The sequence below is a fragment of the Aquarana catesbeiana genome, linkage group LG11, assembly GCF_042186555.1.
Source record: "Aquarana catesbeiana isolate 2022-GZ linkage group LG11, ASM4218655v1, whole genome shotgun sequence".
Taxonomy (NCBI): Eukaryota; Metazoa; Chordata; class Amphibia; order Anura; family Ranidae; genus Aquarana; species Aquarana catesbeiana.
The window spans coordinates 26,902,172-26,927,167 of record NC_133334.1 but is presented as its reverse complement, the minus strand read 5'-3'; the positions used below and the strand labels follow the sequence as shown (position 1 = coordinate 26,927,167).

At 44.8% G+C, this 24,996-nt stretch overlaps 1 protein-coding gene across 1 annotated transcript; it reads right to left on the bottom strand.

Annotated features, from left to right (window-relative positions):
* Positions 1–6,906: 6,906 nt before the first annotated feature.
* LOC141111903 (serum amyloid A protein-like) lies at positions 6,907–17,974 on the bottom strand. Its single transcript, XM_073604114.1, has 4 exons — positions 17,850–17,974; positions 13,096–13,219; positions 9,822–9,915; positions 6,907–7,206 (listed from the first exon to the last, which is right to left on the bottom strand). The coding sequence occupies exons 2-4, from the start codon at positions 13,193–13,195 to the stop codon at positions 7,071–7,073; spliced, it is 330 nt and encodes a 109-aa protein (XP_073460215.1). The 5' UTR covers positions 13,196–13,219; positions 17,850–17,974; the 3' UTR covers positions 6,907–7,070.
* Between the last annotated feature and the right edge of the window lie 7,022 nt (positions 17,975–24,996).

Genomic DNA, 24,996 nt, shown 5'->3' with positions numbered 1-24,996 from the left:
CAGGTCAGGATGGACCAAGGCCTGAGCCTGAAAGAGAATCCATGAGAGATTGCTTTAAAAAAGGCCAGGATTCTTTCTTTAATGTACATAATATAACTGGGTACTGACATTTATAGGTAAAGTTGATCCAGGGAGAATCTGATTGCCTCTCGGGGGATCAGGAAGGAATTTTTTCCTTTGCTGTAGCAAATTGGATCATGCTTTGCTCGGGTTTTTCGCCTTCCTCTGGATCAACTGTGGGTATAGGATTGTGTATATGGGATTGTATGGTTTTTATTTATATTTTTTTAAATGGTAGAACTAGATGGACTTGTCTTTTATCAACCTGACTAACTATGTAACTTTGGTTTTTGTGTTTGTCTGTACTTTCCTAAATAAAAGTGGTCAGGAAAGCCCTGAAAGCTATATCTGGCGTGGAGTAAACTCACTGTTTTGGCGCTACCATTGAGCTTCAGAACCCCCCGACATGTCACAAGATGTATACATAAATATTTTTCTCCATCTAAACAAATATCACTACAGATAGCAGATTAAGGGCCCATTCACACTTGAGCAGATTTTCATTGACATTTTACCACTTCACAAGTCACATGGCAATTTGTACCCCATTGTTTGCAATGGGACCCGTTCAAATCGGTGCGACTTAAAGTGGCAGCAATTTTGAAAAGGTGCCTGCAGTACTTCGTGTGACTTTTGAGGCGACTTTGGTCCAGGGAATATATAGTTGGATCAAAATCGCATCAAAGTCGCGCTCCAACGTTGCACCAGAAATCATATATATTTATATATATATATATTTATGTATAAGCAGAGGTCCTACAGAATAAAACGGTGGACTTTGCAATTTTTTATGTCACACGGCGTTTGCGTAGCAGCTTTTCAGCGCAATTTTTTTTTTAAACCACTTAAAGATATAGGAGAAACAAAATGTTACCCCAGCTCTAGCCAGGACGTTCAGGCCCCAAATACAATAGTTAAATCAAAAAGGGCTGGCAACTCAGATGCTCTTGAATAAAAGTCCTTTATTGGCTACATGGCAGATCGCTGTTCTGACAGGGAAGAAGATAGAAATCTGTAAAGAAGGAACACCGATCTCTGTCTTTATCCAGTTAGACCATCCCCCACACAGTTAGCAAGCACCTCCTAGGGACACACTTAACCCTTTGATCGCCCCTGATGTTAGCCCCTTCCCTGCTGTAACCTAAGTCATAGGCTCCTTACCAAGATTGGAGATGATGCAATGCACCTCCGACCGACACGCTGGGTGCCCCCCGGGGGCGCACACGAGTGGCTTGTTGTGAGGGAGGTCACTTGACGTTCACTTAGAACAATGAAATAGCAGAATGACAGCTGGGCCTGGGTTTCATTGTTCTAAGTGGTTAAATGGACTATAATGGGTTTCTGCAAAAAGCAACAAAAAACGCATAAGAGTGAACTATTTAAAATGAAAAAAAAAGTTTTGCCTATAGTAATATTTTAATACAACTGTAATTGTTCCATCTCCCTTTATATTGTAAAGCGGTGGCGGACGATCCATTAGGGTCGCCGCCCCCCTAATCCATGCGTCCGGCCCATAATCTACATGCAGGACGATGGACGCATGGATTGTAATGGGGTTTTTTTTTCTGATTGTCTTGTTTGCCCCCCCCCAAAAAAAAATGGAGCACCAGCCACCACTGTTGTAAAGTGTGATAAAGAAACTACTTGGTCTTCATTCTTTTCTGTTGGAGGTCCTTTGATTCTCTTTGATAGCTATTGGTACCTATTGGTGCTTTAAATGTATATCCACCCACCGGACACTTTATTAGGTACACCTCGCTAGTCCCGGGTTGGACCCCCTTTTGCCTTCATTCTTGGTGGCATAGATACAACAAGGTGTTGGAAACGTTCCTCAGAGATTTTGCTCCATAGTGACATGATAACATCACACAGTTGCTGCAGATTTGTCGGCTGCACATCCATGATGCCGATCTCCCGTTCCACCACATCTCAAAGGCGCTCTATTGGATGAGCTGTGGTGAGTGTGGAGGCCATTGGAGTACAGGGACCTCATTGTCCAGTGGTGAGATGATTGGAGCTTTGTGACATGGTGACATTATCCTGCTGGAAGGAGCCATCAGAAGATGGGGACACTGTAGTCATAAAGGGATGGATATGGTCAGCAACAATACTCAGGTAGACCGTGGGGTTTAAACGATGCTCAATTGGTACTAAGGGGCCCAAAGTGTGCCAAGAAAATATCCCCCCCACCATTACACCCCCACCACCAGCCTGAACCGGTGATACAAGGCAGGATGGATCCACGAGCCAAATTCTGACCCGACCATCTGAAATTGCGTCCAGGTAACGTTTTTCCAATCTTCTATTGTCCAATTTTGGTGATCCTGTGCCAATTGTATCCTCAGTTTCCTGTTCTTAGCTGACAGGAGTGGCACCTGGTGTGGTCTTCTGCTGCTGTAGCCCATCTGCTTCAATGTTCGATGTGTTGTCCATTCAGAGATGGTATTCTGCATACCTTGGATGTAACGAGTGGTTATTTGGGTTACTGTTGCCTTTATATCATCTGGAACCAGTCTGCCCATTCTCCTCTGAAATCAACAAGGCATTTTCCTCCACACAACTGCCGCTCGCTGGATATTTTCTCTTTTTCGGACCATTCTCTGTAAACCCGAGAGATGGCTGTGTGTGAAAACCCCAGTAGATCAGCAGTTTTTGAAATACTCAGACCAGCCCGTCTGTCACCAACAACCATGCCACGTTCAAAGTCACTTAAATCCCCTTTCTTCCCCCATTCTGATGCTCACTTTGAACTTCAGCAAGTCGTCTTCACAAGTAGATATCTAAACGCATTGAGTTGCTGCCATGTGATTGGCTTATTAGCAGTTTGTGTCATCAAGCAACAAATGTACCTAATAAACTGGCCGGTGAGTATATATATATATATATATATATATATATATATATATATATATATATATATGTACACTCTTTTAGTCTGGGGCTAATGACAATGAACGAGATAAGTCGGGGGTTCTGGGTTTCCACAAACTTTCTGTTAGCAAGTAACTCTGACGGACCTTATTATGGTAATAGAGGCGGGCAGAGACGCGAAGTCCGCCTGTGGAGGAGTTTTGTCCTCTACGGCTCCCGTACAGCCTGAAGGGTCATGTGACGCCCAGCGCCCGCCTCCTCGGGGATCATGTGACGCCCAGCGCCCGCCTCCTCGAGAATCATTTGACGCGCAGCGCCCGCCTCCTCAGGATCATGTGACGCGCAGCGCCCGCCTCCTCAGGATCATGTGATGCCCAGCGCCCGCCTCCTCAGGTCATGTGATGCCCAGCGCCCGCCTCCTCAGGTCATGTGGGCGGGGATAATGAGAAGTGACGTCAGAGCCGGGAGAGCGGAGTGATGGGTGAGTGAAGGGAGAAGTGAGGGGGGGAAATTCAAAGCGGAGAGTCAGCACCGTACACCGGATCGCTGTGTGACTTTATTGTGCTGTGTATGACCGGGCTGCACAACTTCCTGCTGTCTGTGTCCCCACAGGGGACATTCACCTCTCTGTGTCCTGCTGTCACTGCAATGGAAATTGATGGGGGAACCCCCCCAACTTAATTCTCAGTTGTCCCCAGAACAGGAAGAGAGGAGAAATCTGGTAATGGGGGACACAGGTTTTAATAATCAATGTCTCAGCTCCCCACACAGCATACAAACTGATTGTACGATCTCCTCCAGATCCACCATCAGTGTTGCAGCGCCTGATTGGATGATAATTGGCCACCTCTTAGCCTCCCCCCCCCTCATCTGCCCCATTAAAGTGGAGTTCCACCCACTTTTACAACTCTTCAGCATCCCTCACTAAACTGTGCACTGTAAACGAATTGGATTTTTTAAATTCTTTTTCTCAGCACCTACTGTATATCTGCTGTATTTATTTTTCACTTCCTCCTCCCTGGCTGTGGCCCATCGCATCATTTCCTGTTTGCAATGCCTTCTGGGAAGGGGCGGCAACTTCCTCTGACACTGCGGTTGCTATGGAAACCTGACCTGAAACCTATTACACTGCTTGTGCTACACTGAGCATGTGCGAGATCTGCAAGGATGAGATCCAGGAAGAAATACAGTCTGGCTTCAGATGCCCACACTTAAGATGGCCACGGCCTGCTGTAAGTTTATAAAATAACAAACTACTGCTATAAACTAACAAAACAGACCTTAGTTTACAGACTAACTTTACTAGAATACATTAAGCTTGTGTATTATAGGGGTATTTTTATTTAAAAAGCATAATTTCGGCCGGAACACCACTTTAATGTGCCCCCTCTGCTCATCTGTCCCACCAATACACCTCCTTTCACATCTGCCCCTCTGCTCTACCCCCCCCTTCTGATCTGCCCCAACACTGACCCCCCCCCCCCGCTCTTCTGTCCCACCTATGATCCCCTCCTGCTCATCTGCCCCACCGCTGTACCCTCCCTGCTCAGCTATGATATGCATGATGTGCAGAGTGGTAAAAGGAAGCAGAGATAAGACACATCTACCTGTCCTGACACACTCATCCTGCTGATCCACCTCTCACATCCAGGCCACGTGCTTGTATGGGATGAGTGTGATGTATGGGATGAGTGTGATGTATGGGATGAGTGTGATGAGTGTAATGAGTGGGATGTATGGGATGCGTGGTTTGTATGGGATGCGTGGGATGTATGGGATGAGTGTGATGTGTGTGATGTATGGGATGTCACATACAAGCATCTGAAATGGATGCTTAATGATGAGCTCAGGTCAGGGGCATTTTCTGAAAGCAGTGGGCAGCCTGTGTGCAGGATCATAAGTTGGGCCCCCGCAGCTGAGAAAAAGTGCGGTGCTCGCTCTGCGCCACAGGAAAAGTTGGGTGTGATTTTCATTGCGCTGAATACTGGCTGTGGCTAAAGCCTCGTACACACGATGGGAATTGTGTGATGACAGGCCGCTAGCCTAAAATCCGACCGTTGGTACGCTCCATCGGACAATTGTCGGATTTTCCGCGGTACTGAGCTCCCCCCCCACCATTACTGTTCTGAGCCCCCCAATATTGTCCTGAGCTCCCCATTATTGTCCTGAGCTCCCCCCATCATTACTGTGCTGAGCACCATTATTGTCCTGAGCTCCCCCCACCATTACTGTCCTGAGCTCCCCATTATTGCCCTGAGCTCTCCCCACCATTACTGTCCTGAGACCCCAATTATTGTCCTAAGCTCCATCCACCATTATTGTCCTGAGCTCCCCCCCCCCCCCACCATTATTATCCTGAGCTCCCCCCCACCATTATTATCCTGAGCTCTCCTCCCCACCATTATTATCCTGAGCTCCCCCCCACCATTATTATCCTGAGCTCTCCCCCCCACCATTATTATCCTGAGCTCTCCCCCCCACCATTATTATCCTGAGCTCTCTCCCCCCCACCATTATTATCCTGAGCTCTCCCCCCCACCATTATTATCCTGAGCTCTCTCCCCCCCACCATTATTATCCTGAGCTCTCCCCCCCACCATTATTATCCTGAGCTCTCCCCCCCCCACCATTATTATCCTGAGCTCCCCCCCCCCACCATTATTATCCTGAGCTCTCCCCCCCACCATTATTATCCTGAGTTCCCCCCCACCATTATTATCCTGAGCTCCCCCCCACCATTATTATCCTGAGCTTTCCCCACCCCCACCATTATTATCCTGAGCTCACTCCCCCCACCATTATTATCCTGAGCTCTCCCCCCCCCACCATTATTATCCTGAGCTCTCCCCCCCACCATTATTATCCTGAGCTCTCCCCCCCACCATTATTATCCTGAGCTCTCCCCCCCCACCATTATTATCCTGAGCTCTCCCCCCCACCATTATTATCCTGAGCTCTCCCCCCCCACCATTATTATCCAGAGCTCTCCCCCCCCACCATTATTATCCTGAGCTCTCCCCCCCACCATTATTATCCTGAGCTCTCCTCCCCACCATTATTATCCTGAGCTCCCCCCCACCATTATTATCCTGAGCTCTCCCCCCCACCATTATTATCCTGAGCTCTCCCCCCACCATTATTATCCTGAGCTCTCCCCCCCACCATTATTATCCTGAGCTCTCCCCCCCACCATTATTATCCTGAGCTCTCCCCCCCACCATTATTATCCTGAGCTCCCCCCCCCCACCATTATTATTCTGAGCTCCCCTCCACCATTATTATCCTGAGCTCTCCCCCCCACCATTATTATCCTGAGCTCCCCCCCACCATTATTATCCTGAGCTCTCCCCCCCCACCATTATTATCCTGAGCTCTCCCCCCCCCACTATTATTATCCTGAGCTCTCCCCCCCACCATTATTATCCTGAGCTCTCCCCCCCCCACCATTATTATCCTGAGCTCTCCCCCCCACCATTATCCTGAGCTCTCCCCCCCCACCATTATTATCCTGAGCTCTCCCCCCCACCATTATTATCCTGAGCTCTCCCCCCCACCATTATTATCCTGAGCTCTCCCCCCCCACTATTATTATCCTGAACTCTCCCCCACCATTATTATTGTCCTGAGCTCCCCCCCCCCCCCCCCCCCCACCATTATTGTCCTGAGCTAATGAAAAAAAAAATGCACCACAAATGCATGTAAACGTGCATAGAGAACCGCACATGGGGATTGCAACACTAATGAACCCTTAATTAGTGCGTTTTTCAAGTCACACGTTCATCTCCCCCATGTTCCTGCAGGAAGAACGCTTGTGTAAGATGTGTCTTGCTTTGCATTATTTTTGTGCAACCTATTAACAATGTGCTAAAAGCGCATAATGCATGTTGAGGAAAGCGCACATGTGTTTCCTAATGCATTGGTGTGATCGGGCCCCAGACCTGGAATAGGTAATAACATGGAAGAATGAGCCTGGCATTGATGATATGTAAATATTTATTATTTATATGCAGATATGAAATGTTTCTATAATTCTGGATAATATTTGTACAATGTAACATTTTGCACCATTCCTGGTCTTGTGGGTTCAGCAGCGTTTCCTGTCCATTGATTGGTTATTGATTGTTCTCGTAGTTGTGATGTCAGATGGGTAGCCCCGCAGGTCTGTAGCGATTGAAATCACCTCTGTTCCTCATCAAGTGATTGGCTTGCTGGTCCACCCGGCTGTCCTCTGCTCCTCTGCCGCTGCCTCGCATCTGGACGGCTTCTCTTCTATCTCTAGAGAAAGATGGAGACCAGAGTCAGCACACACCGGGGGGGAGGGGTTAATCAATGGATTTCAGATCATTGACTGATGGACCTGTCTGATGTCCTAAGCCAGTAGTCTCTAAACTGTGGCCCAGGGGCCGGATGTGGCCCTTTTAATTGCTTTTATCTGGCCCTTGGGACAATATTTCATCCTCTGGCGCCCACAAAGGGGCACAATCCCCCCCCTCCCACTGGCACCCACAAAGGGGCACAATCCCCCCCTCCCACTGGCACCCACAAAGGGGCACAATCCCCCCCCTCCCACTGGCACCCACAAAGGGGCACAATCCCCTCCCCCCCACTGGCACCCACAAAGGGGCACAATCCCCTCCCCCCCACTGGCACCCACAAAGGGGCACAATCCCCTCCCCCCCACTGGCGCCCACAAAGGGGCACAATCCCCTCCCCCCACTGGCGCCCACAAAGGGGCACAATCCCCTCCCCCCCACTGGCGCCCCCCAAAGGGGCACAATCCCCTCCCCCCCACTGGCGCCCCCCAAAGGGGCACAATCCCCCCCCCCCACTGGTGCCCACAAAGGGGCACAATCCCCCCCCTGGTGCCCACAAAGGGGCACAATCCACCCCCCCTGGCACCCACAAAGGGGCACAATCTCCCCCCCCCCACTGGCGCCCACAAAGGGGCACAACCCCCCCCCCAAAAAAATAAAAGTACACTTGTATTGTGTTGATGGGATCAAAAAATACACTCTCATGAATGAGGGGAAAAAACCCCAAACCCTAAAGTTAGGCCAATTTTTGTTGTATAATGTGAAAGATGACATTATGCTGAGTAAATAAATACTTAACATGTCACGCTTTAAAATTGCGCACGCTCGTGGAATGGCGACAAACTTCGGTACTTAAAAACATCCATTAGAGGACGCTTTAAAATTTAGGTCACCAGCTTAAAGTTACAGAGGAGGTCTTGTGCTAGAATTATGCTCTCGCCATAATGTTTGCGGCGATACCTCACATGTGTAGTACGAACGCCGTTTACATATGCGGGCGCAACCTTCGTATGTGAGCATGAGGGGACGGGGGAGCTTTTAATTTTTTTCTATTATTATTTATTTATTTATTTTCTACACTGTCCCTTTTTATTTTCTTTTTGATCACTTTTTATTCCTATTACAAGAAATGTAAACACCCCTTGTAATAGAAATAAGGATGACCGGTCCTCTTTAGACATCTGGGGTCAGACCCCACACATCTCCTCTGACCTGGAAAGCATGGAATGACATGGAGAAAAAAAAAAATCTCTGCTTTCCAGGAAAAAAAAACTGGCAGTATTTACATCTGCCCGAGCCTGTGTTTTCGTCAGATTTGGCGACCCGTCACAATTTGTAACGGAAGTAATGTTCCGTCGCCACCATCTTGCTACACCCCACACTGCTCTACAGTAAGGATACAGTGAGAAGGCGGCAAGCGGACATCTTGTTACACCCACCGGAGTTTTGCATTTCCCACTTATTTTTAACATTAAACGGAACTTATATAGTGAAATACAGGATTCAGAAATCTGACGGACTGTTTAGATGTTCAATTTTAACTGCTTAAGGACCGGGCCTCTTTTTGAGATGTGTTGTTTACAAGTTTAAAAACCATTTTTTTGCTAGAAAATTACTTAGAACCCCCAAACATTATATATATTTTTTCGAACACCCTAGAGAATAAAATGGCGGTCGTTGCAATACTTTGTGTGTATGTGTATATATGTGTGTATGTGTATATATGTGTGTATGTGTGTATATATATATATATATATATATATATATATATATATATATATATATATATACACATACACACACACACACAATGTGTGTATGTATATGAAAAAAACTATATATTTTTACACATACATACATTAAAAATAAATATACACACAAAGTATTGCAATGACCGCCATTTTATTCTCTAGGGTGTATAAATATAATGTTTGGGGGTTCTAAGTAATTTTCTAGCAAAATATATATGTGTGTATGTGTGTATATGTGTATGTATGTGTGTATATATATATATATATATTTATATTATAATGTGTGTGTTTTGGAGGTTCTAAGTAATTTTCTAGCAAACAAAAAAGTAGATTTTTACATGTAGAAGCAAAGTGACAGTAATGGCCCGGGGGTACCAAGTGGTTAAAGCAACCTGTCAAGTAAAAAAAAAATGTTTTAATAAAAAAAAAAAAATGTTCCTCTGTTTACCCCTTAAATTTCTCTAATCAGACTTTATTAACTCTTTATTCTCCTCCATTTATTTTATAAACTATTAATAATTAAAACTTGTTTTTGTTTGCTCTGTTCATTGATATTTTTACACCTTTAACATATATTTACACATTTCACATTGAAAAAAAGCGCCAAAAAAAAAAAAAAAAAAGTATCGGTACTCGTAAAAAAAAAAAAATGGTATTGGTGCATCTCTAATTGTCAGTCAAACTATCACAGCACTGAAAGCTGTGTCTGGGTAATGAAGGGGTATTACAGGCTGGTACTCGGGTGGTTGGTGAAGATATTTTTGCACACTCTGCACATTTCCTCCACCGTCGGCCTCTCCTCGGCCTCCTATAACTGCTCTCTTACCTTATAACCCTGGCAGCATCGTTTTTCCCCCGAGCGTGGAAATACTGGTCTGCGCGTCTCATATGCCTGTAGGCTCTGGCCATGTCATGGGACCCTGAAACACACAGGAGAACTGAAATGAGTCTTATATTCTGCTGACAACAGGCCTGAGGGCTCTGGAGATGAGTACTGAGGCTGTGATGTTTATAGGAATCTACACTACATTGTCAAAAGTATCGGGACACCAGCCTTTACACTCATCCCAGTCTTAGTCCGTAGGGTTCAATATTGAGTTGGCCCACCCTTTGCAGCTATAAGAGCTTCAACTCTTCTGGGAAGACTGTCCACAAGGTTTAGGAGTGTGTCTATAGGAATGTTTGACCATTCTTCCAGAAGTGCATTTGTGAGGTCAGGCACTAATGTGGATGAAAAGGCCTGGCTCGCAGTCTCCTCTCTAATTCATCTCAAAGGGGTTCTATCGGGTTGAGGTCAAGACTCTGTGCAGACCAGTCAAGTTCCTCCACCCCAAACTCGCTCATCCATGTCTTTATGGACCTTGCTTTATGCACTGGTCCAAATCATTTGGTGGAGGGGGGATTATGGTGTGGGGGTTGTTGTTTTCAGGGGTTGGGCTTGGCCCCTTAGTTCCAGTGAAGGGAACTCTTAAGGCGTCATCATACCAAGACATTTTGGACAGTTTCATGCTCCCAACTTTGTGGGAACGGTTTGGGGACGGCCCCTTCCTGTTCCAACATGACTGCTCACCAGTGCACAAAGCAACGTCCATAAAGACATGGATGAGCGAGTTTGGGGTGGAGGAACTTGGGCCAAGCCCAACCCCTGAAAAACAACTCCCCACAATAATCCCCCCTTCCACCAAATGATTTGGACCAGTGCACAAAGCAAGGTCCATAAAGACGTGGAGGAACTTGACTGACCTCAACCCGATAGAACACCTTTGGGATGAATTAGAGTGGAGACTGTGAGCCAGGCCTTCTCATAAAACATCAGTGCCTGACCTCACAAATGCTCTTCTGGAAGAATGGTCAAACATCGCCATAGACACACTCCTAAACCTTGTGGACAGCCTTCCCAGAAGAGTTGAAGCTGTTATAGCTGCAAAGGGTGGGCCAACTCAAGATTGAACCCTACGGACTAAGGCTGCTGGCCCCTCCCACCAGCCATGATCTTCCTGCATTGCATAGAGAAGACCCAATGATGACACCATGGTGTCTAAAATAAGGTATGTAATGAAAACATAGTGCCTCTTGCCTCACACTGCATTGCAGCCGTGAGCCACAGACGTGTAGCATGTCAACTCCATGCACAGGAACTCGCCGCCCTGCAACGCACTGCTGTGTGGAGACAAAAAACGAAGTGTCACTTTGTGACACTTCAAATAAAGTTCGTAAAAAAAAAAAAACTAAACCGTGTGCTGCACTGAAGCGTGCATCGCACCGCGGCTCACTGCTGGTAAGAACTGACAGCTGCCGCTGAAGGGCTCAAACACCTCTGAAAAGCAAACTGAATGCAGATTACTTTTCAGAGCCCTGATAATTTAGCTGTGTTCTGAAATATTTATAGATAGGCTACTCCTATTGATTAGTGGTTCCAAATTAATAACTACTACAGTGGGGAAAAGACACAAATCGATACTCCAGCATCTTTCTAAATAACTGTTCTGTTTTTTCGACGCAATTGAAGTTCAAGTTGTTTATACACATGATACACGTCATGAGGTATCACATTGATATTACAGAGGAGGATCGGGGCCGCTCTGTGCAAAACCACCAAACGGAGCAGGTAAGTATAACATGCATGTTCTTTTAGACAAAAAAGACTTTAATGTCACTTTAACAAGCTGCACCTCTAAAACTGTAACCAATAGTGACAGTGCAACATTTCTAATAAGTATTTAGCACTGTGGGATTGATTTACGAGAACTGGAGAGTGTGAAATCTGGTGCAGCTCTGCATAGAAACCAATCAGCTTCCAGGTTTTATTGTCGAAGCTTAATTGAAGAAGATGAAGTTAGAAGCTGATTGGCTACCATGCAGACCTGCACCAGATTCTGCACTCTCCAGTTTAACCCCAGTATTGCTCGCTCTCTCTGGATCTCGCGCTCTCTCTCTCTGGACCTCGCGCTCTCTCTCTCTCTCTGGACCTCGCGCTCTCTCTCTCTCTCTGGATCTCGCGCTCTCTCTCTCTCTGGACTTCGCGCTCTCTCTCTCTCTGGACCTCGCGCGCTCTCTCTCTCTCTCTGGACCTCGCGCTCTCTCTCTCTCTCTGGACCTCGCGCTCTCTCTCTCTCTCTGGACCTCGCGCTCTCTCTCTCTCTGGACCTCGCGCTCTCTCTCTCTCTCTGGACCTCGCGCTCTCTCTCTCTGGACCTCGCGCTCTCTCTCTCTCTCTGGACCTCGCGCTCTCTCTCTCTCTCTGGACCTCGCGCTCTCTCTCTCTCTGGACCTCGCGCTCTCTCTCTCTCTCTGGACCTCGCGCTCTCTCTCTCTCTGGACCTCGCGCGCTCTCTCTCTCTCTGGACCTCGCGCGCTCTCTCTCTCTCTCTCTGGACCTCGCGCGCTCTCTCTCTCTGGACCTCGCGCGCTCTCTCTCTCTGGACCTCGCGCTCTCTCTCTCTCTCTCTCTCTCTGGACCTCGCGCTCTCTCTCTCTCTCTCTCTCTGGACCTCGCGCTCTCTCTCTCTCTCTCTCTCTCTCTCTGGACCTCGCGCTCTCTCTCTCTCTCTGGACCTCGCGCTCTCTCTCTCTCTGGACCTCGCGCTCTCTCTGGACCTCGCGCTCTCTCTCTCTCTCTGGACCTCGCGCTCTCTCTCTCTCTCTGGACCTCGCGCTCTCTCTCTCTCTCTCTCTGGACCTTGCGCTCTCTCTCTCTCTCTGGACCTCGCGCCTCTCTCTCTTTCTGGACCTCGCGCTCTCTCTCTCTCTCTCTGGACCTCGTGCTCTCTCTCTCTCTCTGGACCTCGCGCTCTCTCTGGACCTCGCGCTCTCTCTCTCTCTGGACCTCGCGCTCTCTCTCTCTCTGGACCTCGCGCTCTCTCTCTCTCTGGACCTCGCGCTCTCTCTCTCTCTCTGGACCTCGCGCTCTCTCTCTCTCTCTCTGGACCTCGCGCTCTCTCTCTCTCTCTGGACCTCGCGCTCTCTCTCTCTCTCTCTGGACCTCGCGCTCTCTCTCTCTCTGGACCTCGCGCTCTCTCTCTCTCTCTCTCTGGATCTCGCGCTCTCACTCTCTCTTGCTCTCCCTCGTTCGTATGTACTATGACAATGCGCTAACTTACCTAGGGCGGCGTCATCAAATTCTGGCGGGTCTCTCATATATTGAAACTGCTCCTGAGCTACAGCCAGACCAACCAGCAACAAGATGATCAAAGCCTTCATTAGGATTCCGTGAGGTTCTTCAATCTGCAGAGTGACAAATAAAAGAAAAAAATTTAACGTTCAGTTAAATTGGCGGTCCAGGCAAAAAATATGAATTTGGGTTTATTAACCACTTTCTGTCCAGGGTGATGATTTTTTTTTTTTTTTTTAATTTGTCAGATAAATGTAAAAAAGAATCCCAGCATTTTTCTTAGAAACACCAAATTTTATATATTCAACTTTATACCTTTTTACCACTTTGGGATTTTGCAGGCAACCAAACAAAAACAAAAAAATAATTTGTTTAAAATATTTGTCTTTAGTACAAAATCATTTAAAATGACAAAGTTCTCTTCTTTTTAAAAAGACCACAAACAGCCATAGTTGGCTTAAGAAACATGGTGAACGTATACAGATTGAGGTGATACTCCCCCAAATCACATGAGTTGTGGAGCTTTGATGTTCCGCAAGTTGCTTGTTTTTAGGGCATCGTATATACCCAACGCGTTTCGAGATTTATTTTAAACAATCTCTTCAGGGATAAAGAGATGCCACCAAACATCACTAACTATACCACTGCTTCTCAGTATGTCAACTCACTTCACTTTCCACTTTGGATACGGGATAATCCCATGCAAAGATCCCTAATCTCCATATTGGACGGGACTATCATGGACGATGGGGGTCCCCAACTCCTCGGCCTGTGGACCGGTCCTGGTCTTTGACCTCTTTGCAGCTGGGCTTAGAAGGCTGCACTGTAAGAGGTGCAGCTGGTGAGCAGAGAGATGCCATCATCTCCCCCGCCCCCCCGCGCTCGCCTTGCATTACCGCTGATCTGCCTTTACAGCCGGCCCGCGAAGGCTGCTCCATAAGAGGTGTGGCGAGCGAGCAGAGAGATGACATCATCTCTCTCAGCCCGCCCTTGTTCCGCCCTAAACTGCGCATGTGCTGGTTTTACACGCTCGGGTGCAAAAACGCTGGTGACATGCTATTGGCAAGTGTCTAGCCGCATCTGGTGGCAAGTGTCGCGGCGAGATGCTTGCCACCAGATGCGGCGTGTCACTTGCCACTGTCGCCTGCAACCAGATGCAGCATATCACTTGCCACCGTCGCCTGCAACCAGATGCAGCGAGACGCTTGCCACCAGATGCAGCGAGACGCTTGCCACCAGATGCAGCGAGACGCTTGCCACCAGATGCAGCGAGACGCTTGCCACCAGATGCAGCGAGACACTTGCCACCAGATGCAGTGAGACACTTGCCACCAGATGCAGCGAGACGCTTGCCACCAGATGCGGCGTGTCACTTGCCACTGTCGCCTGCAACCAGATGCAGCATATCACTTGCCACCGTCGCTTGCCACCAGATGCAGCGAGACGCTTGCCACCAGATGCAGCGAGACGCTTGCCACCAGATGCAGCGAGACGCTTGCCACCAGATTCAGCGAGACGCTTGCCACCAGATGCAGCGAGACGCTTGCCACCAAATGCAGCGAGACGCTTGCCACCAGATGCAGCGAGACGCTTGCCACCAGATGCAGCGAGACGCTTGCCACCAGATGCAGCGAGACGCTTGCCACCAGATGCAGAGAGACGCTTGCCACCAGATGCAGCGAGACGCTTGCCACCAGCGCCTCACCGCATCTTGTGGCAAGTGTCTTGCTGCATCTGGTTGCAGGCAAAGGTGGCAAGTGACACACTCAGGGCTCCCACAGATTCTGAATTATGAGTTGAACTATTTTTTATTTTATATTGCAATGTAATAATATAAATAATGTGCTTCAATCATCCTGACATAATATCAACCATGGTTGGTGCCGTGATGATTGAACCTTCAACACCAGCCATTGCCCCGACAAATCGGCCACCGACTGCCCCAATCCCCGCCGGTCCTTGGTGAAATTTTCTTTCATGAAACCAGTCCCTGGTGCCAAAAAGGTTGGGGACCACTGAATAGCACAGCTCTTTGGGGGACAGTCAATGTAAAAGAACAGCCGGAGGAAGCAAAAGTGGAATGTGGGCATAGTTCGTATATGATAGCCCTGTACAATATGGAGACTAGAGATCTTTGCATGGGATTACCCCCCCCTTCCAAAGTGAAGTGAGTTGACATACTGAGAAGCAGTGGTATATTTTGTGATGATTGGTGGCCTCTCTTTATTACTAAAGAAGAAATTGAATAAATCTTGTCAGTCACCGGCTCTCTGCTCGGCCCCTCCCCCTCGCTCACCGGAGTGCTGGGCTGTGGAAGGGGCCGGCTCAGGCTCTCAGTGGCTTGCTAAGAGGCTGAGCTGGGTGCCTGTCCAGGCACATGGGAGGATCCCGATTTTCTTGACGCGATCTTGCCTGAGCCTGGACCGGCTCTGTGACGTCAGCCTGCTGTCCGCTAGAGCTGCACGATTAATCGTTAAGAATTGTTATAGTCTCCTCCCCCCCCCTTGCGATCTTGACAAAGAATTTCCCGATTCTTTCTATGCAGAGAATTCTCTCTGCTCTGCTGAAGAAAGGAAAAAAAACGGGCAGTCTGCCAAGAATCACAACATTCTTTAGTAGTGGAACTTTGTAACAATTTGTCCTTTAGATCAAAGGAATACACTTTGGTGTGCAAATGAGGGAAGTTTAACCACTAAGGCCTCATGCACACGAGACGCTGTTAAACGCGTGTTCAGAGGCAGTTGGACACTTTTTTCAACTGCCCCTGAACCCATTCAATGTTATCCTATGTGTCCATGTACACAGTCTCGTTTTTTGGTGTTTTTAAGCAGTTGTGTTTAACCTTGTTTTTCACGAAGCAAAAAAATGGGTTCAGACGCAAAAGTTTTCCACGTTTCAGACGCCAAACGTGGCTAAACTCCAGAAAACACAGAAATCTGTTGGTAAATTGCAGCAGAGAATGACATTTTGTGACCCGAATTTGGGGCCCCATATCTTGAGGCCACTTAGAGCTAGGAACCACAAATTTGGTATGCAAACACAGTGGACCTGGCACTACAACATATCCAAATTTGGGGTTCCTAGCACCAAGTGGCCCCGAGATACAGGGCCCCAAATTCGGGTCACAAAATGTCAAGCACTTTTCTGCAGCAGAGAATGACATTTTGCGACCCGACTTTGGGGCCACGTATCTCGGGGCCACTTGGTGCTAGGAACCCCAAATTTGGATATGTTGTAGTGTTCGTTCCACTATGTTAGCACACCAAAAGTGGCCCCGAGATACGGGGCCCCAAAGTTGGGTCACAAAATGTCATTCTCTGCTCTGCAGATGCTTCTAGACACAAACGCGGCTAAACGCGGCATGCAAATGCGGCAAAGCGTGCGTTTCTAAACGTCGGTTTCAGCTTTTAAAAACATGTGTTCAGCAGAGTTTGCACCGTTGTCTCGTGTGCATGAAGCCTTCACTAATCCTTTTTCTGACATTTTGTTGGTTTTAAGTTAAAATCTTTTTTTTTTTGCTAGAAAATTACTAATAACCCCCAAACATATTATTATATTTTTTTTTTAGTAAAGACCCTAGAGAATAAAATGGCGATTGTTGCAATATTTTATGTCACACTGTATTTGCGCAGCAGTCATTCAAATGCAATTTTTGGGGAAAAATTTACACTTAAATGAATTAAAAAAAAAAACCAAAAACTAACCAGTAAAGTTAGCCCAATTGTTTTTGTATAATGTGAAAGATTTTACGCTGTGATAATCGTGATCTTTATATTCTAAGCAAAAAGAAATCGTGATTCTCATTTTGGCCAGAATCGTGCAGCTCTACTGTCCGCTGAAAATGGGTCACGGAAGTACAGAATGAATGGCACTCCTGTGATCCACAGGGGAAGTACAGCCAAACGAGCTTTGCCTATACTTCTCGAATGGAAAAACATACAAGATTAAAAGATGTATACACTTTAAAAAAAAGAAAAAGGCAGACTCCGATGGATTACTCTGCCATCACTTTTCTGTTTTCTAAATCCTAAATCTAATTAACCCAAAAATATGCAGCTGGGGAGCGGGGGTGGAAGACATCGAGGTGCTAAAAAATAACAGAAATAACATGGCATAGCTAAAAATTTTGTTATTTTAGTTTTTGCAGAACTGAATTATAAACTCAGAGATTGGGGGGGGTGTTGGCATTCTTGCCTGGTCCCAGCATTGGGTGGGAATTCTCCTCAGTAGGACATAGAGGGAATAACCTGGGAGGGGGTTTTAATACTTCACTCTGTCCACTGTTGAAAATAAATGTATAAAGAAAACAAAAAAAAGAATAAAAAGGAAATAAAGTTTCTATTAATTTTTAATTATGGATAGTCAGAATCAGCTGATGGAAATGCCTTTTTAATTCATGTAAACTCTCTATCTATCTATCTATCTATCTATCTATCTATCTATCTATCTATCTATCTATCTATCTATCTATCTATCTAGCTAGCTATCTATCTAGCTATCTAGATATCTAATCCTATAAAAAATATATATAAAATACAAAAAAATAAAATAATACATAAATATATATATATATATATATATATATATATATATATATAAAGTGTGTGTGTATATATATATATATTCGCAAAAATGCATAAAACTGAGTTAAAAAAATTAATAAAATTGGCACGTTTACTGAGAAGAACATCAGACATGTGTTAGTAAATTTGTAGTAAGTATAATAATGGTGTAGAAGCTCACCTAGATTGGAAATGTGTCCTCTGCTCCTGTCTTGGGATATGTCCTCCTCCTCTTATTTATTTGGGAGATGGTGGGGTGGGGAGGGCTGTAATTTTTCCTTTTTTTTTTTTGTCTTGCGGGTGGAATTTCCGTACATTTTTTTCCCTTGTGCTGCTGGGTATGGTGGGCACCGCGCACGTTCTGTCCATTATTTGTCAATAGGGGAATTTCCCGGCTGAAAAAATTGGACTTTACGACCTGACAACCTCAAAGGAGGAAAGTCCTAATCCAGTAAGTGGGGGGAAATCCCAGCCGAGGTCCACAGGAGACGGATCGCAACTTTTTATTTTGTTTGCTGGATGAAATTTAGGAATAGTACAGATGGCGTACAGGGTGTGCCGGGAAAATCTGGCTGGGATCAGTCTGCCACATGTACATGTAACACATAAGGCTTGCTTCACATTTGTGCAATGCAGGAACGTACACAAAATCACACTCCTTCCCGCAACACACACAAGAAAAACGTCCCTTGCAGGTGACAGTGCCAGCAATTCCTAATGATACCCCAAACTCACACCAACATGTATAGTAAGGGGGGATTTAATAAAACTCGTGCAGAATCTGATGCAGCTGTGCATTGTAACCAATGAGCTTCTAACTTCAGCTTGTTCTATTCAGCTTTGACAATAAAACCTGGAAGATGATTGGTTTCTATGCAGAGCTGCACCAGATTTTGCACTCTCCAGTTTTAGTAAATCCACCTCCAAAGTATGAAACAATAGTAAGAAGAAACTCTAATCCTTGAAGTGTCCTTTATTGGTACATCAGAGTGACAATAAAACAATAATTCTGACGCATTTTTTATAGCTTTAGTCGTAGCTAGTTTGAAACAGATATGGCAAGAGATATATACAAGCTCCACCTCTACATAATTGGCCTTTCAGGTTAGTGTCACAGAAAATTAGCATATTTAATTGATACCACCAATCATTCAAGTGGTTGGTGACTACACCTGTTTTCAGCCGACAAGAGAAAGGTGAGAGGAAAGGAAGACAATAATAAAAGTTGTTGAGCCTAAAGAGAAGTGTCTAAAAATGATACATGAGATGTTAAGACCTTATTATTCCAAGGGAAAAATGTATTCCTTAGGAGAAAGTGAAAGCGTGGACTAACATTAAAGTCAAGCTTTATGGCAGGATCAAAAAACAGAACAAAAATATATATATATTTATGGCAGGATCAAAAATTTATGGCAGGATCAAAAAAAAAAAAAAAAAAGGGGGAGAGATTTACAAATGATTGGTCAAATATGTCAGGAGGAAAAAATAGAAGGCAGAAGATAAGCACAGAAGGAACCTGAAAACGACAAAATCTAAAGCTGAACAATATCCCCAAAATATGATGCAACTTGGTGTTGCGCTACTAAGAAAAAAAAAAAAAAAGCTTACATTTCTTTAGTGTGTGTGTGTGTATATACATATATATATATATGTGTATGTGTGTGTATATATACACACAGTATCTCACAAAAGTGAGTACACACCTCACATTTTTGTAAATATTTTATTCTATCTTTTCATGTGACAACACTGAAGAAATGACACTTTGCTACAATGTAAAGTAGTGAGTGTACAGCTTGTATAACAGTGTAAATTTGCTGTCCCCTCAAAATAACTCAACACACAGCCATTAATGTCTAAACCGCTGGCAACAAAAGTGAGTACACCCCTAAGTGAAAATGTCCAAATTGGGCCCAAAGTGTCAATATTTTGTGTAGCCACCATTATTTTCCAGCACTGCCTTAACCCTCTTGGGCATGGAGGTCACCAGAGCTTCACAGGTTGTCACTGGAGTCCTCTTCCACTCCTCCATGACGACATCACAGAGCTGGTGCATGTTAGAGACCTTGCGCTTCTCCACCTTCTGTTTGAGGATGCCCCATAGATGCTCAATAGGGTTTAGGTCTGGAGACGTGCTTGGCCAGTCCATCACCGTTACCCTCAGCTTCTTTAACAAGGCAGTGGTCGTCTTGGAGGTGTATTTGGGGTTGTTATCATGTTGGAATACTGCCCTGCGGCCCAGTCTCTGAAGGGAGGGGATCATGCTCTGCTTCAGTATGTCACAGTACATGTTGGCATTCATGGTTCCCTCAATGATCTGTAGCTCCCCAGTGCCGGCAGCCCCAGACCATGACACTCCCACCACCCTGCTTGACTGTAGACAAGACACACTTGTCTTTGTACTCCTCACCTGGTTGCCGCCACACACGCCTGACATCATCTGAACCAAATAAGTTTATCTTGGTCCCATCAGACCACAGGACATGGTTCCAGTAATCCGTGTCCTTAGTCTGCTTGTCTTCAGCAAACTGTTTGCGGGCTTTCTTGTGCATCATCTTTAGAAGAAGCTTCCTTCTGGGATGACAGCCATGCAGACCAATTTGATGCAGTGTGCGGCGTATGGTCTGAGCACTGACAGGCTGACCCTCCACCCCTTCAACCTCTGCAGCAATGCTGGCAGCACTCATACGTCTATTTCCCATTGACAACCTCTGGATATGACGCTGAGCACGTGCACTCACCTTCTTTGGTCGACCATGGCGAGGCCTGTTCTGAGTGGAACCTCTCCTGTTAAACCGCTGTATGGTCTTGGCCACCGTGCTGAAGCTCAGTTTCAGGGTCTTGGCAATCTTCTTATAGCCTAGGCCATCTTTATGTAGAGCAACAATTCTTTTTTTCAGATACTCAGGGAATTCTTTGCCATGAGGTGCCATGTTGAACTTCCCGTGACCAGTATGAGCGAGTGAGAGCGATAACACCAAAGTGAACACGTCTGCTCCCCACCTGAGACCTTGTAACACTAACGAGTCACATGACACCGGGGAGGAAAAATGGCTATTTGGGCCCAGTTTGGACATTTTCACTTAGGGGTGTACTCACTTTTAACGGTGATGGACTGGCCAAGCATGTCTTCAGACCTAAACCCTATTGAGCATCTGTGGGGCATCCTCAAACAGAAGGTGGAGGAGCGCAAGGTCTCTAACATCCACCAGCTCCGTGATGTCATCATGGAGGAGTGGAAGAGGACTCCAGTGGCAACCTGTGAAGCTCTGGTGACCTCCATGCCCAAGAGGGTTAAGGCAGTGCTGGAAAATAATGGTGGACACACAAAATATTGATACTTTGGGCCCAATTTGGACATTTTCACTTAGGGGTGTACTCACTTTTGTTGCCAGCGGTTTAGACATTAATGGCTGTGTTGAGTTATTTTGAGGGGACAGCAAATTTACACTGTTATACAAGCTGTATACTCATTACTTTTCATTGTAGCAAAGTGTCATTTCTTCAGTGTTGTCACATGAAAAGATAGAATAAAATATTTACAAAAATACTCTGGTTGTCACCAAAATAGAAGTAGAGGGGAAATCTTTAATGGAGACAGTTATCTAGGAGGAGAATTTCCCTTACTTTTGGAGAATTCTTCCAACTTCCTGTTGTGCCTCTGGGACAGGAAGTGAAGAGAAATCTCCTCAATAGTACACAGAAACAAAGGGAGGCGTTTTAAACCTTTCCTTACTCTATCAAAAACAAAACAAAAAAAAAGGTTTTGACTATACATACAATAAGCCCCACCTCCAATATTCACATGCTCCGCCTCAGTTTGATATCTTTTGACCACTATATATATATGTATGTCACCTATATTGGCATGGTGTCATCTCTGTTGTGTTCCTGGCATGAAAATGTACTCATCCTTCTTTCTTTCTCTTTTGTTTCCACAGGTCTATTATGAAAAGGAATAATTACCCGGCGGACTATTTCTCATTTGGGCTCATAGTATATGAGATGGCCGTAGGGTGTCATCCTTTTTATACCGGATCGAAGGATATGACCTGTAGGCTAAGCTCATGTACAGCACGAGAGCCCATTTCCCGGAGGACGTGGACTACCCCCCGTATGAACTCATTCATAGAGTAAGTATACGCAGAGCTTTACCTTTTCTTAAAGAACAAGATCCTTTCCAGGTTATCTATACCTTGTTAGGATTACATCAGTGTTTCTTATATTTTCATTTTTCTTTACAGCTTTTAATGCATAACCAAGAGGAGCGCGCGTACCTAGTGCGTGATCTGAGAACGCAGAGTTTCTTCAAGGGACTTGACTGGGCAGGGATACAAAAAGGACCAAAACGAGTACCATGTACATCTGAACCGGTAAGTATGCGAGTAAGGGAGGAGTCAAAAGTTACCCTTTAAAAAAAAGGGGAGGAGTCAAAGCACATTGGAAAGGGGAGGGGGGAATTTCAGCGGCAGGCTCTTTAACACTGTAGATCCGTCTAAGACATATTTTTTTTTTTTATTCAGAACTTTCACATTTATCTGTGATCCCTACAAGGCCGCACGGTCTGGAAAGTTGTCTGAATTCATTCTGTTTATTATTAGTAGACATGTGCGATTCGTTTCCTTACAAATTGAAATTCGGACAAATTTTTGCGTTCTTTAGAAATTCGAATACATTCTGATTAAAATAGTAACGAATTTAAACGAATCCGAAACAACGAATCAAAATTTTGGACCAAATTCAAATAGTTTTCTAATCAAATTCGAATTTCCAAAGAGAATAAAATGGAATAGAAAATAAAGGAATAGAACAGAAAAAATAATTAGAATAGAAACTAAAAGAATAGAATATAATAGAATAGAAAAAAAGGGATAGAATAGAAAATAAAAAAATAGATTAAAACAGAACAAAATAGAATATAAAATAAAAGAACAGAATAAAATAAATTAGAAAATAAAGGAATGAAATAGAATAGAATTTAATAGAAACAATATCACCATCTGCTGAAATTATAATTTCGAATAGGATAAATTAAAATTTCAAATTGAATAGAAGAGAATAGAATAGAACAATAGAAAAAATAGAATAGAAAGAATATAATAATATAACCATTTTCTGAAATTCGAATAGAATAGAAAGGAAAAGAATAGAAAATAAAAGAATAGAAAATCTATAGCATAGAATGAAATATAAAGAATATAACCATCTTCCAAAATTCAAATTTTGAATAGAATGAATTCAATTTCAAATGGAATTCTATTTGAATGCAATTAGAATGGAATTAAAAACATTTGAATCGATTCAAATTTGCATAAATGAAGCAAATTCAAAAAACAAATTAAACAAATTTAACTAAACGGATTTATCTAAATAACTAATTGAAACAAAACAATTTTTTTGTTCTGCTCATGTCTATTAGCGATTCTTATTACCAGTCTGACTTCATAACTAGGGTTAGAAATCACCTATCAGTATGGGACAAGGTGCTATATGTACTTTGTCCCATGGAGGACAATACAGGGAAAGCATTTAAAGTGGTTGTAAACCTCGGACATGAAATATTAACAAAGCATATCCCTCTATAGTAGGGATGAGCTTCGAGTTCGAGTCGAACTCATGTTCAACTCGAACATTGGCTGTTCGCAAGTTCGCCAAACAGCGAACAATTTGGGGTGTTCGCGGCAAATTCGAATGCCCCAGAACACCCTTTAAAAGTCTATGGGAGAAATCAAAAGTGCTAATTTTAAAGGCTTATATGCAAGTTATTGTCATAAAAAGTGTTTGGGGACCTGGGTCCTGCCCCAGGGGACATGTATCAATGCAAAAAAAACTTTTAAAAACGGCCGTTTTTTCAGGAGCAGTGATTTTAATAATGCTTAAAGTCAAACAATAAAAGTGTAATACCCCTTTAAATTTCGTACCTGGGGGGTGTCTATAGTATGCCTGTAAAGGGGCGCATGTTTCCCGTGTCAAGAACAGTCTGACAGCAAAATGACATTTGGAAGGAAAAATTCCATTTAAAACTAACCGCGGCTATTGCATTGCCGACAATACACATAGAAGTTCATTGATAAAAACGGCATGGAAATTCAACACAGGGAAACCCTGAACCAAAATTTAAAAAAAAAAATGACGTGGGAGGGGTTCTTTTTTTGCATTGATCCATGTCCCCTGGGGCAGGACCCGGGTCCCCAAACACTTTTTATGACAATAACTTGCATATAAGCCTTTAAAATTAGCACTTTTGATTATTCATGTTCGTGTCCCATAGACTTTAACGGTGTTCGCGTGTTCGAGCGAACTTTTTTCCTGTTTGCATGTTCTGGTGTGAACCGAACAGGGGGGTGTTCTCAGTACAGAGCAGTGGTCTCAAAACTGCGGCCCAGGGGCCGGATGTAGCTCTTTGCTTGTTTTTATCTGGCCCTTGGGGCACTTTTCCTTCCACTGTCACCAACAATAGAGTATAATTCCTCATACAGACATCCACAACAAGACACTATTCCTCTAACTAACACCAACAACAAGACACTATTCCTCCCACTGACACCAAGGATGGGGAACTATTCCTCCCACTGACACCAACAATAGGGCACTATTCCTCCCACTGACACCAACAATAGGGCACTATTCCTCCCACTGACACCAACTATAGGGCAATATTACTCCCACTGACACCAAAGATATTCTCCCCCCATAGGTGTCGCAACCTATTTCATTAGGGGGTGCACCACAAAGCTCAAACACACACACGCCTTTCTCTGCAGCCTCAGCTGCTTGGGACAGTGAATGAATGGGAAGTGCTGAGTGGCTTCCTGTTCATTTTCATTCACAATGTCACCTGTGTCCCATTGTGGAGATTTCCCTTCACTTCCTGTCCCATAGCCAAACAGTAAGCTTTTAGAACTAGTGTCCCCATTGGAAGATTTCCCCACTGTTACTTTTCTGGGGACAACCCAAAATTTGGGATTTTCTTAAACTTTCACTTTCAGTGATAATGGTAAACAGGACAAATAGAGAGGAGGAATCTCCCTAATTGGGACACAGACAGCAATAAAAACTGACAGGGGGTCTAATCCATCTCCACTCTATCAAAAGCTAAAAATAAAAAAAAATGTTGCCTTTAGTTATACTTCAAGGGTGTGTTGAAGCAGTGGAATGTATCTACTGATCACTAAAGTGGTGTAACGCACTGCGCATTGGGGTTGGGCTTCACCAAGCTTTATTACCATTTTCTGTATCAACTGGATAAACTGATCAATGTCTTTTCTTTCCAGATTCTTGAGGAACCACTGGAGGAAGTCATTCAAGTGGATGCATTTCTGTCCAAA